Source organism: Pinus tabuliformis, chromosome 9 (assembly GCF_031772625.1).
Source record: "Pinus tabuliformis cultivar Carrire ecotype Pingquan chromosome 9, CPIR1, whole genome shotgun sequence".
In the NCBI taxonomy this organism is placed as follows: Eukaryota; Viridiplantae; Streptophyta; class Pinopsida; order Pinales; family Pinaceae; genus Pinus; species Pinus tabuliformis.
Genome location: NC_142307.1, coordinates 218,588,379 through 218,612,754, shown reverse-complemented (window position 1 = coordinate 218,612,754; position 24,376 = coordinate 218,588,379). Strand labels below are relative to the sequence as shown.

General features: G+C 36.1%; 1 protein-coding gene across 1 annotated transcript; it reads right to left on the bottom strand.

Moving 5' to 3' along the window:
- Positions 1 to 20,515: 20,515 nt before the first annotated feature.
- LOC149147939 (protein neprosin-like) lies at positions 20,516 to 22,028 on the bottom strand. Its single transcript, XM_089442016.1, has 3 exons — positions 21,834 to 22,028; positions 21,237 to 21,290; positions 20,516 to 20,917 (listed from the first exon to the last, which is right to left on the bottom strand). The coding sequence occupies exons 1-3, from the start codon at positions 22,026 to 22,028 to the stop codon at positions 20,516 to 20,518; spliced, it is 651 nt and encodes a 216-aa protein (XP_089298142.1).
- Between the last annotated feature and the right edge of the window lie 2,348 nt (positions 22,029 to 24,376).

The following is a 24,376-nucleotide window of genomic DNA, read 5'->3' as shown; positions in this document are numbered from 1 at the left end:
TTCCCAGTTTTCCAAATGACCTTACTACATTGTTTTGAAGAAACCAAAGATATGGCGGTAGGCAATGCTACCTCCGGTATCCTCTACAACTTATTTCCAAAAGTAACAATAATAGCATGAGGCCTTGATTCATACACAACATGTTGCTTCCACAAGTATGGTTGTCCTAATAATACATCACAAACTTCAAGGGGAGAAATGTTACACAATACCTCATCCGTGAAGGGATTGATTTTGTATGGAAGGCGACACTGCTAGCTCATGCGAAGATCCCATCCTTGGTGAAGCCACCTGATGGTGTAAAGTTGTGGATGTGTTGTGGTAGGTAAGCACAACTACTTCATGAACTCTGCCGAAATTGATGTTATTTTGGCTCCCACTGTCAACAATGAACTGTAGCGGGGAGCCCTTTACCCACATATGGGAGTGGAAGAGACGCTCCTCCTCCTCTAGATCTTCGGGTTCCTCCTTCTGGATCTTCGGGTTCCTCCTTCTGGATCTTCGTGGTGGCAACGGTGGCATTGGGCTCCACATTGATAATCTGCTTCCCTTTGTCATTCCCCTTGTTGAGTTCTGACTTAGAGTCAGAACATGCATCTGATTCTAAAACCTTTAGCTCAACCACCAGTGACTGATTGGCCTGACACTCACTTGTGTTGTGAGTGGAGCTCCTATGGAAGTCACACCACTTTCCCGTGTCCTTTTTCAGCTTCGCAACACTTTTCTTTACTTGCAGCTTTGGCAGGTTGTCTTGGGCTGCCCCGCCTTAGCTTCGTCCTTTGTTTTACGGTTTGGGGGCATCTTTCCCTTGCTTGAGATTCGCAGATCCAAAGTCTCGCTTCTTTTGTTTAAACTTTTTCTCGACCAGGATGGCATATCAGTATGTTGTGTCGAGCGAGGAGATGATTAGGAATTCTATTTCTTCCTGGATGTACTTGCGTAGGCAATTGTGGTATTTGTGTATCAAATGTTGCTCTGAATCCTTGATACCCAACTTTCCTGCGAAGGATATGGAAAATATTGGTAAACTTTGGCACATCTTGGTCCCTTCCCTACTACAGCATGGTCCACTTTCTGTATTGATCCTCATAGCTTCCAACAGGGTCGTACTACTCCTTGATGGCATCCCAAAATGAATCCCAAGTTGGTGCAGCTGAAAATAGTGAGCTTGTACTTTCATCCTTCTACTCGGACTAGGTTTCCCACCAGTCCTTGATGTTGGGGGTTGCTTTGAGAAGAGAGAAATTAATATTTTCCCGACTGAAAAAATAATCAGTAGAAAAATAACCCTCTAGTAGATTTAACCATTTATCGATGGCATCTGCATCTATTTGACCCTCGAATATGGGGATTTCAAAATTGACTTGTACCTTAAATGGTGTGGCATTTCTAGAGTAGCTGTTGGAAGTTGATGCGTCACCCTTAGGTAGTTGCTGAAGGATTTGGGAAAAGTTGTCCATCATTGTGTTCCTTTATTGCTTGAGAGCTTGTTCGAGCAAGATTTTGATAGGATCTCTTGCCCCTTCATCTTTCTTTTCATCTGCAATGGGAGGTCGTTGGGATTTGTGAGACTAGTCTTACAAAGGTTTGACCAATTCAAGGCCTAACTCCTTATATCCCGACCTCCTTGGGGACATGCAAAGAAAAATAGAGAAAAAGCAGACCACTCTGATACCACTGATCCAAATTTAAACAAGAATGCAACAAATTACAGAGATAACCATAAACACAAAGATGCAGTGGAAATAATACTTCATTTCATTAATGTAAAATATTGAAATATGCTTACAAATAGAAATTGAAATAAACCAGATAGGGCGAGGGTAGCTTATCTTTGAGAAGAGATGTGGCAGCTACATGCCTATAAACCATGTTACAATGAGGCTCAAAGGTCTATTTATTGTTGAAAAACAATGGAGAACCATAAATATCCAAAAATCTAACCCTAGAAGATGAAATACCAAATTGAGGGCCCTATTTGGGTAAATTGGTGCATCAACTTCCCGGGGTCGTAACTTTGGCATACGATCTCCGTTTGACATGCATAATATCTCGTTAGAAAGATCTATCCGAGCACTACAACTTTGGGAAGAGCAAGATTGGTCCATGGCCCCATGTTGCTCCGAGGTTTCCCAAAAAATGTCATTTAGGGCCTCAAAATGGCTTTGGAAGTTGAGGACCCAAAAAACTACTAAAAATAGTAAATTGTGCTACAATTAAGGAAAGTGAAAAGCTAAAAGAAACAATGGTGGGTGTCTAAGTGGACTTGGCAGGTTGCCACCAATATCCTCCTGGATCACATCAACATGACGTGGTGATACAAAAGGACACATGGTAGATGTATTTGACCATTTCGGGCGGCCTAATGGTCCATATCTAGGTGAAGTGTGTCACCACTTGGGGAGTTCCACGTGGAAATGATGATGTCACATAAGTTATCAATGATGAGAGGTTTTCAATGGTTTGCACATTGGCAACATTTGGAAATCGTTGGTTAGAGGGCTCCGACATGGGGGATATCACGTGGTTGTGAAGTGTTATAGAATGAAGGGCTAGGGATGAACATAGGGGCCTATGGGAAATCGACGATCAGAGGTTTTCAATGGTTTCCTCATGTGCCATAATGAGATTTCATCAAGATCTAGGATAACAAGTGGTCAATAAGGCTTAATGAACCCAAGGATGCAGTGCTTTAAAAAGTGAAAAATGCACTCAGATAGTAGACTATAGGTTTTAGCACCTTAAGGCTAAGCCTTAGGTGAGAACCTTTTGTCCTATGGTGAGAAACGCATGGCAAGGGAGCTAAAGCAGCAAGATCTCATAAATTGGAGATTGACAATCAGCAATTTGTGGCTATTGGATTAGTGGCCACAAAATAGGAAACAAAAATAAGGGGCCTGCGATCTTCTTAACACTTGGTCTAGGAGTAACTCAGAAAACCAAGGGTGGAGAGCTTTAACACAAGGAAAAAGGGCTCTGGAAGTGTGTAAAGGACTTAGTTTCTCAAGTTTGGGTCATCTCGCTCAGCTCTATGGTAGAAATTTGATAAAGGGGATAGATCAGAAAAAGGGTCAAGAATGATCGGAATTGACTGGTTTCACATGTCTAGTTTTGAATGAAGTTCTGATATATTAAAAGGCTCTGATAGTTCTCTATAGAGTAAATCCTCTGATAGTGAAACAGTACAAAGGTGTATTGATTTCTGTATGAATTGGTAGTTACGGTTTTGAATGCATAGATGTAAGATTGATGGCAGAAGATATCCTATACATGCATTATAAAAAGACCATGCCTGAGCACAGAGATGCCATGCCTAACGTAAAGAAAATCCATGTTGAAGTGTTGTCAATCTCTGTGAACTTTGAATAGGTTTGGAGAGTCTCAGTGATGGGAGAGATGTAGAAAGAGAGGACTGTGAAGAAGGTGGATTGAGAATTAGTTCTCATTAAGGTGAAAAAGGCAAGTTCCCATTCTAAGTGAATATAGTGGTAGAGATCAAGTCCGATGCAAATAGCAGAATGTAAGGCCATGTCAAGGTACAACACGCAGTATGGACATAGGACAATGTGATAACATCGATTGAGGTGAACATAAAAGAAACAAAACCTAGGAACTCTAACAAGCATTGTGGGGGAAAAGAAATATTGTTTCCATTGAGCCAAGAGGAAAGAGATTTGAGTATGTGCACTACTATGAGAGGTTGTGGAAGAGCTAGTTATGTGTGTAAAGGCCAAGTTTCACCCTGAGAGAAACAATTTTTGTGTAAAGGTCGATAGTTTCATGTGTTGTGTGTGTTGGGCTAAGAGTTGCCTATGAGTTGTGCGACAAGGTTGAAGTGCCTATGCCATATGCTTAAGGTTGAAGTTCAAGTGTGTTGTGTGGAAGGGTGAAGGTGCATCTGAGGTGCTACAAGAAAAATTTCAAGAGATGAGCTTGTGCTGTGGAGAGAAGAGTGGTAGAGAGAATAGTGATTGTTGTTCAGAGAAAAGAACAGAGGGCTGAGAGTAACCTCTATTGAGCAGATCACAATGTTGATAAAGAGAGTTGTAGAGAGATGTAAAGTGTACCAGAGTGAGCAAAGTTCAAACTTTTTATCAGGTAGATTTGTTGCGAAACTACAGTGAACATTCAGTTCCCATTTGAATGTGGGTTGGTTCCTACAGACAAGAAGTTGGTGCTTTCATCTCTGGTGGAGCATGGGAAGGCTTGGGGGTTGGTTCCTCCTACAAGTTAGTGCTTTCATAAATCCAAGGAGTTGCAAGGTTTGTGCATGCAACAAATCCATGAGGTTGTTGCCTCATATGGTGCTTTTGGTAAGCTAGATAGGTCTCTACAAACATAGGGAGTTGGTTCTTCCTGCTAGTTGGTGCTAGCAAACAAATCAAAGGGAGTTGGTGCTTCGTGTGAGTGGGTGCTCAAAAACATATTGATGTAATAGAGTAGGTGCTTCTATTTACATCAATAACAACAACAAGCTTTGTGGTTTTTTCTCGAAAGGGTTTCCATGTGAAAAAAATGTGTCTAATGTGTATGATGCTTATGGTTTGTATGCTTGTGTATTGAGTTAATGTTGTTGCTACATTATAGATTATTGCTGGTTATATGGATGAATTTCATGTTTAAATAAGGAAAGTAAACTAGAATAAAAAAGTAAAAATTAGCCTTAATACTGATTCACCGCCCACTCTCAGTATTATCATTGTTTCCCAACAAAATACATCAGCTAAATGAAACTAATGTGGTCTGCAGCATGTTGGGACAAGCATGGATAAGACACTGGAAGCAAGGTTGCTTGGTAGAGACAGTGTGATTTTGGGTATTTGTGGTACTATTTTTGTGCGTATGTTGTATATGTTGTACATGTTGCATGTGTGATGATGTGTTCATGCGGTATATAGCATGTGTATATGTTGTTTATGCAATGTTATGTACAAGATGGTATATATAGTGTTGTGCGAATGTTGCATAGGCAGTCTTATGTATATATGATGTTATGTACATGTTGGATATGCAGTGTTGTGTATAGAAGATGCTATGTACATGTTGGATATGCAGTTCTATGTACATGTGGTGTTCTGTGCATGTGGTGTTGTGTCCATGTTGTACAAGAAGCGTTGTGTGTCAGTAGCGTTGTGTACATGTTGTGCATGTGGTGTTGTGTACATGTAGTGTTGCGTACATGTCGTACATGTGGTACTCTGTGCATGTGGTATGGTGTACATGTCATATAATGGTGCAGTGCACATGTGGTGTTGTGTACAAATTATGCAGGTGGTGTCGTGTACATGTGATTTTGTGCACACGTTATGTAGGTGGTGCTTTGTACATGTGGTACTGGTGTACATATGGGATTGAGTGTATATCGTACATGTCGTGTTACGGGCATGTGGTACTATGTATGTGAATGGTGTAGTCATGCTATCATGACATGTGTATTCATTGTGTTTTACATTGTGTATGTATATGTGTTGTGTTGTGCATCAGGTGTATGTGAATGTAATACGTGGTGGTGTACACCGAATGTAGGCATATGTATTATGTTGTGTCATACACTAGGTGTAGGTGTATGTGTTGTATGCTAGGTGTAGATGCATGCATTTCATGGCGTGGTATGTCATGTGTGGTTGTATGTGTGTGATGCACGTTATGTGTATGTGCACATGGTCTAGGAGAAGGCACTAGGTGTTTGTCTAGTGTGGAAATCGATAGTAAGGATTGATTAAGGACAAGTGTCAATATTTTATTTTAGTTTTATTATGCATGTGATTTATGATTATGGTATATGATGATTACATGTGATCTATGATTCTAGTTTATGATGGTTACATGTGATTTATGATTTTGATCTATGATGGTTGTGTTTGAGTTAACCTAATGTGATATGTTTATACATGATGATTTGGTCAAATATGCTAGTTTGACTTGTTGTGACGAGAAGCGAATAGAAGGCAAAGTGTACCTTATTCAAGATCTACCAATGAGGTATGATGTGAATTTATTTCAATTTATTTTGAATTTGATGGAACTTATGTGCTTGTTATAGGAATGCATGAACATTCCATGTTGGGTGGTTGAAATTGACTGAAAGAATTAGCAACAACAACAAAAGAAATTGGAAAATGCAGCAGTATGGTGGTAAAGTATTGGGGAGTAGGGCCATTGTGGGACACTGGTACCCAATAGTGTCCAATCATTTCCATGAGCATGCTATGACTAGTATGATGGTTTTAAGGTAGGGATATGCCTTGGTTTCTGTATCTTCTGATGTGAGGAAGCCTTGCCAAGGGATGGAATGCCCGAGATGGGGGTTACAGTGGAACTTGGAAGGTGAGTGACCTCATGAAAGGGGTTACCGGAGTGCCTGAGGGACTGTGTACCAGAGAAGCGAAGGTTGAGGATGGATTTGTTTTGGTCATTAGCATTTCCGGATGGAATCAAATGCACATTGGGAATGCGCTTTGGAATAATGAGTCGGTAACTATTCACTAAGAGGACAAGTGGCGTGTGATTTATATATCGTTGGGCATTGCATGCAAATTTAAGTTTGCACTAGATTTTGGACTTCCTTGGAAGGAGCTGAATCTTGGTATTACTTTATGGGTGGAGGTGTGAGCCTCTAGACTCACTTTTTGTTGATGTAGACATCATATCATTTTATTTGTTTGTTCAGAAAAAGTGCATATGTGTGTATATGTGGTTATTATTGTAAATATTGTAATGATTTGTTTTATAAAGCTCTAATAAAAGGTATGTTTGTCATGTTTTACCAAATGGTAATTGTAAATACTACAATGACTTGTGTTTTAAAGCTCCATGGTAAGTTTGTATTGTTTTTAGCAATCTTCTTGGTTATAGGTGTCAATCAACATTGAGGACGGTGTTCCCCCAAGGGAGAGGGTTCTGTAACAACCCAGGTGAAAATCCTATATATATATATATATATATATATATATATATATATATATATATATATATATATATATATATATATATATATATATATATATCAGGCCATGGTGATGGGATACATATTCCAAGTTGAATGGTGGGAAGGACATCCTAGTGGGTTTTCATTCAGTTATTATGGCTAAGGAAATTGGTAAAGGCAATGACAAAGGCTTTGGAAAGGAATGAGTCATTAAATGGAATTTTATTTATGAAAATAATGGAAATTAGGAGAAAAGGAGGGTGAAAGGTCACAGGTTGCATGTGAGGAGGAAACTGAAGGAAAATAATGGAAAATGAAGAAAATAGAGGTGTCATTAAGAAGGTTTCTGAGGATCAATGGGTAAGCTCTTAGTCAATGTAAGTTCTTGGCTCAAGATTTTGACAAGTTTTGGTGGAGCTCTCTTCTATTATCTTCTCCCTCTCATAATCTTGGATACTTATATTTTTCTTGGAGCACTCTTGGAGGGTGTGGCATACTTGGATTTTTGGAGCAAGAAGGAAAAGGAAGAGTAGGAAAGTGCAAGAGGACATCAGGATCAACAACTACAATGGGATTTTCTTGCACGTACCAAGTTGCATGTATGATTTATTCACTAGTTTTGACATGCATGGCATATGCATGTGGATTCATGGACACAATATGTCATTGGCATGGAGGATTGCATAGATCGAAAGTGGATTTCCTAGCCTTCATTTCCTAGATAGTCATGGATTTTGTGGGTTTATTTCCTTGTTTTGTTTTGATTAGTTCTCATGTTTCCTTAGCTTGGATTGAGTTATTAGTTCTTGGAAGCCTTGGTTGGAAAATTCTCTAGAAACACTATAATGGCTTGGGTTGAGTTACTAGTCCCATAGTCTTGGTTGGACAAATGCTCTGGAATCCCTGTAACAACTTAGGTTTAGTTACTAGTCTTGGAATCCTTGGTTGGACAAATTCTTTAGAAGCCCTTGGTTGGTTGAGTTACTGGTCCTAGAGTCCTTGGTTGGAAAAACTCTCTAGAAGCCTAAGAACATTTGTGGGTACATTTGTGGGTTGAGTTACTAGTCTTGGAGCCTTGGTTGGGCAAACACTCTAGAGCTTGGCAGAAGTCATGGGTTGAGTTACTAGTCCTGGAGCCTTGGTTGGACAAACACTCTGCAGCTTGGCAGAAGTCATGGCTTCAGTTACTAGTCTTGGGAGTGGAGTTGGAACAAATACTCTGGAGCCATGGAAGGCTTTGATGGAGACCAATATCATGATGGTCTTGTGATTTCCTACTGTGAGGTGGAATCACTATTTTATGGGTTGAGTTCGGTGGCCTCTAGAAACCCTCTATGAGTTTAAATGATGTCTTCTATGAGATCCCACATTCATGCTTGGAATATGGCATGGGAGTGAATGGTTGAAGAGAGATTTGGCTCAACCATTCTACGATTGCATGGAATGTGAAATTCCCATCCCAAGTTTGGATTTTCCATCATTAATGAAAGGATATTTCTCCTTATATTTCTATGAGTATTATACTAGATTATTTGTGGTTTATATGGATGTGATTTCATGTTTATTTATGTCCCTATTATGTTGGTTACGTATATGTTTTATGACACTAGCTATGTATAGATATCATCATGTATTTACTTGTATATGAATAAACATTGTATCTATGTTCTAATGAATGAAATGGAAGTTAATGTGTTGAGACATCAATGCTTTCTGGTGAATCTTAGATAAGTATGAGACCCTTATGCTCAAATTTGTTATTTACACTTGTAGATTACATATTCGTGATATGTTTAATGAAATGCCTATGATGGCTAGTAGGGTTTCATTCAAGGTATTAAACAAGTATTTGCTTTAATACTATCATTGCCATGTTATTTTATGATTCTGAAGAGATGGTTCAATTCTAGGCAATGAATTGAGCTTTGGGCCTTAAAAAGGTGACTCAAATCCTAGGGACACTCACATTGCACTGATAAAATGAGTTTCTGGATGTCCGCAGGAAAGCCTCTAAGAGCATCTCTAGGTTTTTGGACATTGTCATGCCTATAAAATGAGAGCGACCGAGGATTATGTTGACCAAAATATTAGTGGAACCCAAGGGGAAGTTGTTTGAAGTGTTGGATTGGTTCTTGAGGGTCATGAAGCTGATGTTGAATGTTTGTATCGTATGTTTCCATCAGTTCCACTTCCTTAACATGACTTAGGAGGTTGAATCATATCATAGTGGCCTCTCATCCCATGTTTACCCTATCTAGCCGTTTGCTTGGGTAGATGTGGGAGGAGGGTGTTATATTCGTTATCTTGTTATCAATAAAGTTTTTCTTGTGTTTATCTTCTTGAAATCTGCAAAGCAGTTAAATTCATGTTTCGATGGTTTTGTCCAAATTGTGTGGATTGTCATATTATAAATATGCAAAATCGTGCCCACAAACTATAGATGTTGTTGCATGCATCTCGAATTGAGATCTGGATCTAAGAATTCATGTGGAGGAGTTTCAAGTGGCCACTGATATATGTCAAAAGTGTTAAAATAGGAGGCAGATATCAATTTTTGCTGCTACGGGAAAGAGATATTTTTGTTAGATGTTTCTGCTGCAATCTTATTCTGATCTCAAATTTTGGTGTTAGCATTTTAAACATATTGAGTCTATTCAACCCAATATGCGAGTGTAAGTTTTGTTGGAATTGATCACTCTAACAAATGCTTTGTGAAGACAAGAGAACTCCAAGAAATAAATTGAACCAAATGAATGACTTTTGACATATGATTGTCTTTTGTATTATTCATATGGTTGTTGTTGTGGTAGATCTTTAATGATTCTCGCAACATTCATCAAAGTTCCAACAGATAAAAGAGGTGGTTATGGTGTATGACAAATTATGAATAAATATTAGAGACTCAAAGTCTTTTTCGATGCTCACATCTATCTGTTCGAAAATATAACAAGTTTACAGTTGTGGTAGGAAGTTGGAATGTTGGCATTTCTCATTTTAGATCTTAACTCATAAAATGTTTATTTTGTATTGTGTGGTGTGTTGCATTATTATTATGTTCAATTCTGGTTATAAAAAAGGTTGGTGGTTCTTAAATTGGAAGCCCTGTTGTTCGAAACATCAATTCTTGTATTAGTAAGGTCATGTTGTTTGATCAAATTTTGAACACATTTAGTATCCAGACATTCATCCTAGCAATTAACAGATATCTGAAAGAGAAATATCCGATAGATGGTGGTTGGTCCATAGGATGGTTCATTACTTGAAAACTCTTAACGCAGAAGCCCTAACAAGACGAGATGTCAATACTGTTGATATTTTAAAGTTCACCAACCATGGTCAAAGGCGACGACATTTTAAATGGGATTCAAGTGATAACTCGAAGATGTGGCAGTCAAAGAGCAATGTTTGCGATATTCTAGAGTGGATGTCAGTTTTGATGAAGACAAGCTAGATAGAGATTATCCTTGTTGTTGTAATATGTGTTTTCAATTTTTTTTATGTAAGCATTAAGGCAGGGTATTGGAAGTAATACTTCCACATGTTGTGAGTTGTCATTGTGAGTCCCTAGGTGTCATTCTAGAAGTAGTTATTTCCATGTGTGTGTGATTTGTCTATGATTCATAGATCCAACTTCTTCGAATCTTATCATCTAAAAGTCAATGATCTAATTCTTATATATGTAACTATTTTATATGATCAATAAATCAAGAGTATGAATTTAGAGTTGTGTATAATCGCTCTCTTATCTTTCTCATTTTTTTCTGTCATATTTTTCTTGAAAATAATAATTAAAATTTTCATTAAATTCAAATTTATAATATCAAAATTTATATAACAAATAGTATATATATATATAACAAATAGTGTATATATATAAATAATAAGAAAACCATAATATTTATACGTTTTTACTTTTCAAAATATGCATTTTCAAAATTTATTTTATTTATTTATTTTATAATTAATAAAAAAACTTATAAAAAAATATTTGATTTCGTATTTACTTAATTATTAAGTTTATTTTTAAAAATTATTCAATTTATTTTTTAAGAAATATATTTATTTATATATAATTTAATATTAATGTATACATTATTACAGAATGGAAGAAATATATAATTCTTTAGACGTTAATTGTTTCCATATTCCAAAATCCTATCATCAATAGCTGAATCACTCGTGGTTGATATCCTAAATCGTTAATAAAATTAAAACATTAATATTTATCCAAATTATTCTATATCATCAATTTTTGGTTCTATTTGATCGTGTTAATTGATGGTTCTATGTGATTGTGCTAATTGATGTTATGGATCGATGGGAAGATTTAAAAGATTTTTAAATTAATATTAATATTTATACTATTAAAGTATGTAAGGTTATTTGTCTTAAATTTAATTATGATTTATCGAGATAAATATATATAATTGTATATTATTGACCATCTTTATATCATATTTAATTGTAGAATAAATATTGAATATTTTTTATTATAATTAAGCTTAGTTGATCAAAGGTCGATGTAGTAAGGCATGGTTTATGTAGGTTAATTATAGTTTAACACATTTAGTATAATTAATCATAGTTGGCCATTCTTGATTATTTATAACTACATTGGTTATGTTAAGTATGTTTGAAGCTTGTTAATAATTGTTGGTTATGAATGGATATGTTTAGTATTGTTGAATATGATTTGACCATGTTGGAATAGAGCATCCTACTTTTGAATATAACCTATAAACTAGAATTAGTTGAGAAAATGTGATTGTGGTTAACCATTGTTGATCAATGTTAAGTATCACACAATAGCTTTCTAGTCATAGTTAATTATAGTCACGCATGTTGCCCATGTTAACTATAATTTTATATGATTTATCCATATTGATTATGGTCAAATGTGGTTGAAAATGGTTGATTATAGTTTACCTTGCTCGACCATAAATTTCACATCTTGTGTATCATTTTCCCATCGTTTATATTGGTTACTATTAACAATAATATGTCTTCAAGTTACCCATGCTAACTATTATTGATTATGATTCATATCTTTGACTATAGTTCATGATATTTGACCATGGTGAATAGTTAACTTAAACATGTGGGCTATGGTGGAAAATGGTTTATAATGATTGAATTTGGTTCATTAGTGACATAATGCAACAAAGGGTGCACCAACTAGACAACAAGGGAGATGGGAATCCAAGTTTAGAAGGCTCGCATGGGTGGTATGTGGGAAGTCTAATTTGTTGCTCTGTATGTACAAATAAATTTAGAGTACAAACCTCAAAAAAAATTCGATCTTGTTTTGCAATGGATATTCATTAAAAAAAATACTTTGTCCTATCCTTTTCTCGATTTCTTTCTTATGTTTTCTAAGTACAAAAACAACACTTCCGAGCCAAAATTCAAAAGAAATGTTCTCCATAGGCTTGCTTGGCATTTCATATCAGTAATGTTTTCCATACTAAAACAAGGAGTGAGGGAGCCAAATGTTTCAGCGCATAGTCATGAGGTGTTATCAAGTTCACTAGTGTGGCTTGTATGTCATATTGAGCCATTATATGATATAAGTAGTTATGATAGAAGAGAGTTGGATAAATATTTAAATGATTTAGGATTTAATCACAAACCTTTTTATGCTTAAAGTGAAGTCAATATATTGTATAAATTATTTGGATTTATACCAACTGAAAGATGGTAGAAGAATTACAATTCATTCTCAAATAATATCTTTATGGAGGGAACCCTAGGCATGTACATAGGTATCCCACTCAATTTCTAATATTCTTGTTGTTTATCAATGAATGAACTTAAGTTATTTTGCCATTTATGTTACCTTAAGGTATGTTACCATTTATGGCATATCTTAATGTTAAAATGCAACAGTCATGTATTAAATAAAAAGAAACACACTGGTTAGCTCTATAAAAGAGAGTCTGAACCAAGAGAGTCTAGATTTGCAGAATGCTCTACATTCTTAATGTAAATCACACATTATATAGCAATCATAGTTTTAGGGAAGTTAGAAGAGTACCCTAGAAAATAGAAACTAATTCATATCTTGAGGTCTCGTGAACCAACTCACACTAATCTAGGATATTCTCCATTATCTTAAACACTCCCCCTTAGTGGAGAAGGTGTTCATAGATATGCCTAACATCTCCCTAAACATTCCAAACTTGATTTTTCCAAGAGGCTTAGTGAAAATTTCTGCAACATTATCACATGTATTACAATATACAAGATGGATTTCTTTTGATTACACTTTCTCCCTGACAAAGTGGAATTGTGTATCAATGTGTTTAGTGTTTTTATGAAACACTAGATTATTAGCAAGTTTGATTCAACATTGATTGGCGCATCTAATTGATGTTGCATCTTTCTGTTCTTCCCCAACATCTTGGAGAAGTCTCCACAACCAAACTGCCTCACACATTGCTGCATACATAGCTTGATACTCTGCTTCTGGTGAAGACAAGGAAATTGTGTTATGTTTCTTGCTACTCCATGTAATCACCTCGGATCCAATGATGAATGCATAGCCTATTATGGATATGTGGTCATCTACATCTCCAGCCCAGTCGAAATCTGTAAATCCTATCAATCTAACATCAGAGGAATCAATATAAATAATACCATAGTCTATAGTACCTTGTAGGAACCTCAAAACACATTTTGTTGCATTCCAATGACTCTCAAGTGGCTTGGACATGTATTGACTTAGCACACTGACTTCATAAGCCAAATCTGGTCTAGTAGTGGTCAGGTAGATTAAGCTCCCAACCAGCTATGTATAAAGTGTCACATCTACCTCTTTAGAGTCATCCTCACACTGAAGTTTGATGTTCTATTGTAATGGTATTGATGTGGCCTTACACTGATCCATCCTAAATCTTTCTAGTAGACCAATGGCATACTTACCCTGGGATATAAATGTTTGTCCTGAATCTCTCCAGATCTAAAGACCCAAATAGTATCTTAATTCACCAAGGTCTTTCATTTTGAACACCTATGACATTTTTTGCTTGATTTCTTTGATTAGAGAAATAACATCACCTATAAATAATTAAATCATCTACATACAAAGAAGTCAACTCTATGCGCCCCTTTTTATCTTTCATGGTATACAAATTAAGATTGTTTTTACATTTTTTATAGCCAAGTTGTAGAAAAAATGAAACAATATTTTCATACTAGGACCTAGGTGCTTGCTTTATTCCATAAATAGATTTATTTAATCTATAGATAAATTTTCTTTCCATTTCTAGACAAACCCCTCAGGTTGCTCTAAATAAACCTCCTCTTTCAATTCTCCATTTAAATATGCAAAATTTACATCTAATTGGTGAATCATCCAATGTTTCTTAATAGCTAAAGAAATTAACATTCTGATGGTATTTAGTTTAGCTACCGGGGAAAAGGTTTCTTCATAGTCAATGCCTTCTTTTTGTGAATATCCCTTTGCTATCAATCTAGCTTTTAATTTATTTATGGTTCCATCTGCATTAATCTTGGGTTTACACTACCATTTACAACCTATGGTTTGTTTCCATTTAGGTATTTCAACCAGCTCCCAAGTGTTGTTCTTGATTATAGATTCATATTCCTCTTCCATAACTATTTTCCATGCACTACATTCATTTGCTTCCTTATAACTAGAAGGTTCAACAACATTTATCATACTAGTTATAAAAGCATTTTCCCTATATCTTGTTGGCAACTAAGCTTTCCTACTTGATCTCCTAAGTGGTGGGGTAGCTTCAAACCTTATCTAGTCATCATTTTCTGGACTTGACTTGACAGCTACATCATATTCTTTCCCTTCTATGTATTGTTGCTATTGTTTTTGTTGTTGTTGTTGTTGTTGTGGTTGCTCATTTCCATCACCTAATTCATCACTTCCTTCTTCTACCAAGAATGGAATATCCCATTCCTCATTGCGCTTATCAGATTCTTCATGATCCTGCTCATGGAATATGACATCTATACTAACAAAAAACTTGTGAGTAGAAGGATTAAATAATATGTAAGCTTTATATTGTGAACAATACCCTATAAAGGTATATCTTATGGCTTTTGAATCTAGTTTTCTTTTGTCTTCCTTTGGAATATGGGAAAATTCTTTAGGCCCAAATAATCTTAAATGTTTTATCGCAGGCTTAAATCCATATAATGATTCATAAGGAGTTTTAAACTCAAGACTCTTTGTGGGACTCCTATTTTTCAAATAAACTACAGTATTCAATGCTTCAGCCCAAAAACCATTCGAAAGATGCTTACCTTTCAACATGCTCTTAGAACATTCCACCAATGTTCTATTCCTTCTTTCCATTACTCCATTCTGGTGAGGAGTATGGGGTACTGTTAATTGGTGTAATATCCCATGGTGTTAACAATACTAGATAAGCTCATCCTTCCTATATTCTCCCCCTTGATTGGAGCAGAGAATTTTTATATGCCTCCCTATTTGCTTTTCAATCATGTTTCTGAACTGCTTAAAGTATTCAAATGTGTGACTTTTCTTGCTCAAAAACTATACCCAAGAAAACTTTGTGTAGTCATCAGTAAATAGTAAAAAATACAGTGCACCTCCTAGTGACTTTGTTTGCATGGGTACACAAAGATCTTTGTGCACTAATTCAATTATATCTCTCTGTTTCTTCTCTACTCAAACATGGAATTATTCTCTATGGATCTTTCCTAAAGTACAAGCATCACAATCATTAGCACTTGTTTTAACGTAGGAGGATCTCTTACCATTTAGTTTTTCTAAAGTAATGACAAAGCGTTGTAGTTGATATGACCAAATATCTGATGCCACAACTCTTTTGTAGTCAAACTTACTGCTGTCAAATCTCGAATGGGTGCTGGTCTTACATCCAATTTGTACAAACCTCCTGTTCAAATTCTTGTAGCAATAGTCTTCATGCCATCTAACATGTCTTTAATATAATAGTTAGATTTTAAAAATTCAACTTTGAGATCTTGATCAGTAATCATCGATATAGAAATCAAGTTCTTTGTTACACCGGGCACATACATGACATTATGAATTTTTCTTACAGTACCATTAGGTAAAATGACATAAATTTTCCCACGCCCTTTGATCTGATGACTTCTATCATCACCTAGGTAGAGTTGTGCTCCGTCATCGATTTCTTTAAAATATTTGAGCCATTGTTTGTTCCCTATCATATGTGTTGGTGCTCCCCAATCTACATACCAAATGTCTGCATCAACATTCTCATCAAACTCTTCCATAAACAATCTAAAGTTCCTCTCATGATTGTTATTTGTGAGATGACATGCATGTTTTTTCTACTTCTGTTGTTCTTCATGATATTTTTTCTTTCTACATTCTCTAGCTATGTGACCAAGTTTTCCATAATAAAAACATTTAATTTCAGGTTTTTTTCTATTCAGATGCATACCTTGAGTCTAATTTGGTCTTTTTTCTGTGTTTCCTTCATTTTTTTGTTGCGGATTTCCCTTCCCTTTGAAAAAGTTCTTCTTTGCCATCAGTGCAAGATCTGCACTCTAAGGCTTTAGAATCAATATTCTTTCTTCTTCTCACATCAATATTCCAGTTAGTTCTTCAAACTTTGGGTTCTTCTCTCTGGCATTTATCCGAGTGATAAACATTTTATAGTCATCAGTCACACCATTCATGGCAATTGTTGCAAGATCTATATCTGCAACTGTATCGCCAATGTATGCCAATTTTCTCTTAAGATATTTGATTCTTGCTATGAAGGAAACTAGTATTTCATTTTCCTCCATATTTAGGGATAAGATCTTGCTCTTCAGGAATAGGAGACAATTTGTATTCCTTATCTCATACAAATCCTTCAAAATTCCCTAGATTTCACTTTTTGATTTACATTCTCTGATGTGTGGTATGATGTAGTCTTTTACTAACATCTTCAACAATTTCCTTGCTTTACCTTCTCGCTTCTACCAATCTAGGATCTATGATGATCTAGTTTTTGGCTTCTGCTCATCCCCATTTGCGGTCGTCCAAGAACTCTGCACTTCTAGTAGAGTCTGCATCTTGAATTTCCAATTCTTATAATTGGAGCCATCAAGTTTGTTATTCTCATTTAAGCATGCTTCAAACATTTGATTATTCATCTTAGTGATTAAAAAAAAAACTTGATAGAGAAAAAAAATGTTAGATCTACACCAGATCTGTGTCAAAGACAGAAAATCGCTTATCTCCCTCAGTCTAATCTATGTTGTTTTCAAAGGCCTCCTTCCGGTCTTCTCTTGGCAGACCTCAGCCTCCACACAGCCTTCTCTCGGCCTCCACGCAACCTTCTCTTGGCCTCCACGCAACCTTCTCTCGGCAACCATCGCTAAGACGCGACCCCTTTTTTTTGTTGTGGTTTTGTTATTTGCCCGACCTCGCAGCCTTCTCTTGTCTTCTCTCACCACGATCGACATGCTTATCCACCACGGATTTGTGAAGATCATCGTAGTTTTCCACGACAGGATCATGCCGAAATGATAAATGAAAATGTGCAAAAGGTTCACAGTGGGATCTCCGCGGTTTTTCCTCAAAGACATGCGGAAATTTCTCCTTAGGTGCGACTGGCAAATCCCTCACTTAGCGAACAAGTTTTATCAGCCCTGTCACTCTAATACAATGTTAAAATGCAATGTTCATGTATTAAATAAAAAGAAACCTACTGGTCAGCTCTACAAAAGAGAGTCTGAACCAGGAGAGTCTAGCTCTGTAAAATGCTCTACATTCTCAATGTACCACACATTATATAGCAATCATAATTTTAGGGAAGTTAGAACAGTACCCTAGAAAATAGAAACTAATTCCTATCCTAAGGTCTCGTGAAACAACTCACACTAATCTAAGATGTTCTCCATTATCTTCAACACTTTATGTAGTCATACTATATCTTATGTGTTTGTAGATAAAGGAACAAAGACATGTTTTCCAATGGACAATGGACAAATACATATATTAAATATAAAAGTTGTATATAATTATCTTAAATGTAATAGTTACAAAGGTATAGTGATATGAAATAATGAAAGTTATCTAATATACAATGCATGAGAGATGTGGCTGCTTAATGCACATAACTCTACCCAACAAATATTAATGTAAATAATTATAATTTTGTCAATTGCAAGATGTAGAAAAATCCAGATGCAGGATGGGATCGTATGATCTTAAAACGACCTCCAAAAGGGATAGGTTAACCACTAAAGGATAACAATGATAAACTATCATCGTTTTATGTTGGTGTGGTTATGATGCCCATGGGAAGGAAGAAAACTATTTTTCCTTTTCTTTTCAAATTTTCTTGTGGTACGTTTTTTCTCTTAGTCTCTTCAAGGGATCAAAATCATACCGTAGTTCCATTAGAAGTAAAATGATCACTGACCATGGCATTGAAAAATTGAAGTAATGAAAGATATTTTAAGAAAATCATGGAAGTTTCAACTCTTTTATGTTGTGACATAATATCCTCTAGGAAATTCCTATCATGTACCTTTCTCTTTGTATATGTACCAAATTGGAATAGGACAAATTCCATAGAAGTAGAGTAGCCATGGAATTTCAAAGTTGGAGTCATATTAAAAATTCTAAGAAGCATCATGTAAGTTACAAGTATTTTAATTTTGGCTCCAAAGCCTGATGAGAAAACATTTCACCAAGATTCTCTTAGGTTATGAACCAGATTGCAGCAAAGTAGGAGCCATTAAAAGCAAAGCAGCAACATTGCTTCCAAATTGGGGCCATAATAATGAACCTGATAAATATTGAGAATGGTATAGCCATTTAAAATCATAGCCTTAAAACCCTAGAAGAACCACCCAATGGCTGGCACAAGTTACACCTAACTCAGTCACCATGTTGAGTGTGGCACAAGCATGTGGTCATTCAAGAGCCCTATGGCATGGTAAGTGGATTCATGTATTATTAAAAGGGGATTTAACTTAGATGATTCTTTGGGGAATACACTAATAGAAAAAATGTTCAAGGGAAATGTTTTCTCATGGACTACAATGATAGCTGGGTATGCCCCACTTGGATGTGTTAACGAGGCATTAACATTTTTCTATCAAATGTGGTTAACATACATGAAACCAGACTCGATCGTAAGAAGAATCACATGGAGAAGAAAGTCATATGAAGCAAGCAATACATTAATGTTGCAAAGATATTTAGTAATGAAGTGATCAAAAAGGGAACAAAATGTGAGCCCTAAGAGGCAGGGATATAAAAGATTTGGAAATCATTATGTACTTAAATTGTCTATAAATCCTATTTCGCTTTTATTTTTCTAACTTATCCTTATAAAACCTTTTAGTTAAAAATATATGAACGCATGTTAGTAGAAAGCTATGTTCAGTTGCTTTAATAATGGGCCATAGAAGAACTCGGTGTTTTGTGATGTAATACAGATTGGATGTTGGTCACCTTTTGTTGGGGAGACCTAGAAATATTATAGGAATGTCATTCAACATGTTCTAGAAAATACACATACAATGTAGCATGGGAAAATACACATAAAGTGTGGCATGAGTCGAGACAAGAATTTTGTTATTTGTTATAATCTATGACCTACAAGTGGGGAGAGGTTAAATGAGGAAATTGCTCTGGACGTTCAAGGCTTTCTCCATGAATTTTTAAACATATCTGAACTACCACATGCACTACCACAATCTAGAGGTGTTACTCATCAAATTGATTTGATCCCTAATGCAAGGATATTTCATTTAATATATTATTCACAAATATTTTTAATATATCTACTTATTAAATGTATCTTCACAATGACAAGATCTTTTTTTCCAATTTTTTGGACTACCATATTTCACTTTGTAATTAATGTTTCACACCAAAATCCCCAAATTCAAAATGACAAACATATCTCATAAATGTCTACAAATGTGTTCCTAATACAACTTTTCCAGTTTAACAAATCTGTGAGGATCACTTTGCACCTTTTGGGAGCAATTGCTAGATTTATTCATCTCACAAAAATTACATATACACACAATTATAACTGATACATAAAAAAAACAACGACTTTTAAAATAACACCCTAGATTCATATAACTGTTCTAAATTTGACCTAACATATGCCTTTGTGAGAAAAATTAATCTTCAGCTCTTTTCACCAAAATGAAAACCAAAAATTTTACAAAGCTATGCCATGATCATAACTTATGCCTTTCCAAAGAAACTTAGTATTCACCTCCTTTCAGGAGAGTGAAAACCAAGATTTTTGACAGAGCTATGCCATGGCCCATGACTTTGTTTAAAACTGTAAATTCCACATTTATAGAGGTTTACGGACTCACTTTTACACATGAAATCGCTGACTCTCCGGTTCCACCTATCTTTTCTCGAGACATGCGTACCACAACGAACAAAAACTTCATGACATAACTGATACATGGATTATAAGTTATTTATTTAGACAGACGACTATTAAACTAAAACATGGCACGCCTAAACAAATTAATATCCCGAACAATACAGGTCTAGTGTAGCCCAGAGCATTCTTGATATGATATTATTTATCATACAGAATGCAATATTACTTTTCATAGACATCAAGCCACGCAACTAGGATTATCATCAGTCCCTCCTGGACCTCCAAAGAATATATTTTTACCCCATGATGGCTCAGGCCTCGGAACGTATAGGGCGCTATAACATCTGGGCTTCTCTACAACAACTCTATATTCGGGATCAAACTCAGCCCCTCTCTGATCAAACATTTGTATTGCCCTGGTATATGCGGCAAAACCCACTTCTCCCCGAGCATAGCGACCGCTACCCATCTGCGTCTTAGTCATGGGCCCCGGGGGTATTGAGTTATGACAAACTTCCCCTCCAACATCCAACTCAGACGCGCCCTGAGCAAGAGAATCGAACAATGAGGCCGGCCAATGACCTATATTCTCCCCTTTGTAAAACAAAGCCCATACCAGACCTAGGCGTTGCTCCCGTCGCTGTTCATGGAATAAAATATTACCTTTTTAGCTTTTCCGAAACTTTGGCATACAACACATCGAAATCGACACATGAAAATACACATTGCTTATGAGGTTAAGCATTAGAGCAAACTCATGCTGTGGCCCTCCAATCTCGGATACCGGCGTCATTGTTGAACCGGGTTTAATTCAGGTGCCTTCGGCTGCCACATATCCCGGACATACTTGATCATAGCATCCGTTTAGGTAGTCGTCTGACTGCGTCAAAGCATTCACTTATCAATCATCTGCATTATGACGCCAACGAACCAAACGAAACTTGGGAATATGTAATTACCCTCCAGAAAACAAAGAACGTTGGCTCAGCTGTACCATAATATTTCTCATTGACCTGCAATAATCATCTAAGGATGGATTATTAGTTGGCAGTATTTAATTTAGCGGCTGTTCCCTTAATCACTACACTAAGCTTTGCTGCTTGATTGAGGGGGAGTGTTCACTAAGCTTTGCTGGTTGAACGAGGGGAGTGTTCAATTTAATAGCTAGAGGTATTTTTATGTTGATTGCGCATTCTTTGAATATTTGGCAATAACAATGAGGCAGTCAATTATTTGACCACACTTATATCATAATGGGAATCAGCTATCCATACAAGATCATGGTTCCTTTAGTAAAATATTCTTAACAAACATTTTTATGTCGATGGCAGATTTCCCAAAGATTTGACAATAAAATTAAGACAATCAATTACTGTCGATTATTAACAATAAGATCGAGACTGTGAATTATTTGACCACACTTATGTCATATTGAATCAGCCATCCATTTAAGACCAGGGTTCCCTTAATAAAGTGTTCTTAACAAGTTTTTTCATTAATTTTTTTTGGTGAACTTAACTAACATTTACATTATTAAAAAATTATCATCCACTTACCATCCATCCAACCTCTATGGTCTCCTCTTTCTCTACATTATCGACTATGTTAGTGACCCACAATTGGCTGTTACTGAATTCAGCATCGGGAGTAACCTCCGGACTCCATAGATACAACTTTGCAGATACTCTAAAAATTCGTTCATCAGGGGAATCGAAGCGCACAGCAGAATGTTGTTTAGAACAGTAATACATAGAACACGAGAATCATGTATTTGAAAGAAAATATTATACATTGCATCATATCACATGATTTTTCTATAAACCTCCATCTTAGTACCTCATGGAAGGAGCCGTCGTCGAAATTAGGTGTGATATGGCTTCTTCTTCTTCGACTTCGTCCCCTGTACAAAAACTGTCTCACAAATCCCGTTTTATTTTTTATCTTATAAGTAGTTTTATTGTTAGATATCATTTTTGGGATTCAACTGCGTTAAGTAAGTCATTAACGTATGACCATTTCCATGAGAGGTAGTCGTAACTGACTAATTTCTCATGGTTTTTGAATTGTTCACTTAACACTCATTGCATCAGGTGGGGTGAAGAAGTGGGATTGAAACTAGTGAAATGAATCACATAGCATCAATCATCACTTCCGGAACTTCCCGGGAGGTCACCCATCCCAGATCTCCTCTGACTCAAGCGCGCTTAACTGTGGAGTTTTCCCACAATCAAGCCCACTTAGCTTGCTACCCATTTGCAAAACCTTAGCAAGTATTGTGCCTCATGAACAATTCAAGTAGAGATCCCTTCACTCTTTTTGAATTTAAGTATTAGGGGTTTACGCAGTGCATTATGTTAGATATCATTTTTGGGATTCAACTGCGTTAAGTAAGTCATTAACGTATGACCATTTCCATGAGAGGTAGTCGTAACTGACTAATTTCTCATGATTTTTGAATTTTTCACTTAGCACTCATTGCATCGATGATGCTCACAGGGGTGAAGAAGTGGGATTGAAACTAGTGAAATGAATCACATAGCATCAATCATCACTTCTGGGGCTTGCACCCGGTAACCAGAACATCCCGGGAGGTCACCCATCCCAGATCTCCTCTGGCTCAAGCACGCTTAACTGTGGAATTTTCCCCAGGCACAATACTTGCTAAGGTTTTGCAAATGGGGTAGCAAGCTAAGTGGGCTTGATTGTGGGGAAAACTCCACAGCTAAGCGTGCTTGAGCCAGAGGAGATCTGGGATGGGTGACCTCCCGGGAAGTTCTGGTTACTGGGTGCAAGCCCCGGAAGTGATGATTGATGCTATGTGATTCATTTCACTAGTTTCAATCCCACTTCTTCACCCCTGTGAGCATCACCCGATGCAATGAGTGCTAAGTGAACAATTGAAAAATCATGAGAAATTAGTCAGTTACGACTACCTCTCATGGAAATGGTCATATGTTAATGACTTACTTAACGCAATTCAATCCCAAAAATGCTATCTAACATAATGCACTGCGTAAACCCCTAATACTTAGTTTTATTGTGTAGATTTTAGTTTTCTTATGTTGTAGTATGTTATTGAAGTAAAGATCAAATGAAGAACCATTTATGAATATAATAGCATAAATCAAACTACTAGTTTTTTATGTTCTTCAACACTAATATAACATATCGTTGATTTGTTTATGTGAATATGTTAGAAGTTGATGGATCTTGTCATTCTTCAATGCTTCAAAATCAATAGTTACATGCTATCTCTATGTGTATGTATCGATAAGCTCAGTACCTAGACAACTTACCTATATAACTAGAAGTATGTATTACGATGCATACTACAAGAATAGAAACATGTTAATATAGTGATTTAGTATCAAGGTTATTTTTCAAGGTAGTCAGGAAGTGTCAGTCCTACAAGTACGAATATTATGCTCAGAGGCAGTTATATATTAAATGGAGTTCATGTGGTAACACTAAGTTGTGGCAGTGAAGAAAGAGCTTTCCTACAATATTCCAAAGTGTGTATAAATGTTGATGAAGATAGACCAGACAAAAGATCAATATTGTTGTGTGATTTTAATATTTTTCATATAAGCATTAAAGGAAGGTGTTCAAAGTAATGCTTCCATGTGTATTATAGGTTGTGTTTAGGACTTTTAAGGCGTTATTCTATAAATCATTATTTCCTATGTATATGAATTGTAGATTTTCCATGCTTGGGTCATAGATCCATCGAAGTCAGTTATCTATATACTATATATGTAACCATTGTAATCATTAAAGTATATAACATGTAGTTTGTGTGGAAATATATCTACTCTCAATTTTTAAGTAACTTTATACTCAATCTCAATAAACAACAATGTAAAAAGTGTTAGGTCCCTATAATACTAGTGATTACCCCTTTATTATTGTAGTTGTATCCCTTATTAATATTGGTATGCCCCTATTTTCCCCATATTGTTATTATTGTTCCCCATAGAATCCCTCTATTGTTATTTTTGTGCCTTTATATTATTATTGTTAGGTCAACTAGGTTATATTGTGACTCCTTAAACTCCTATATATAGAAAGGAGGTTTTGCCATTTGAATCATCCAAGAATT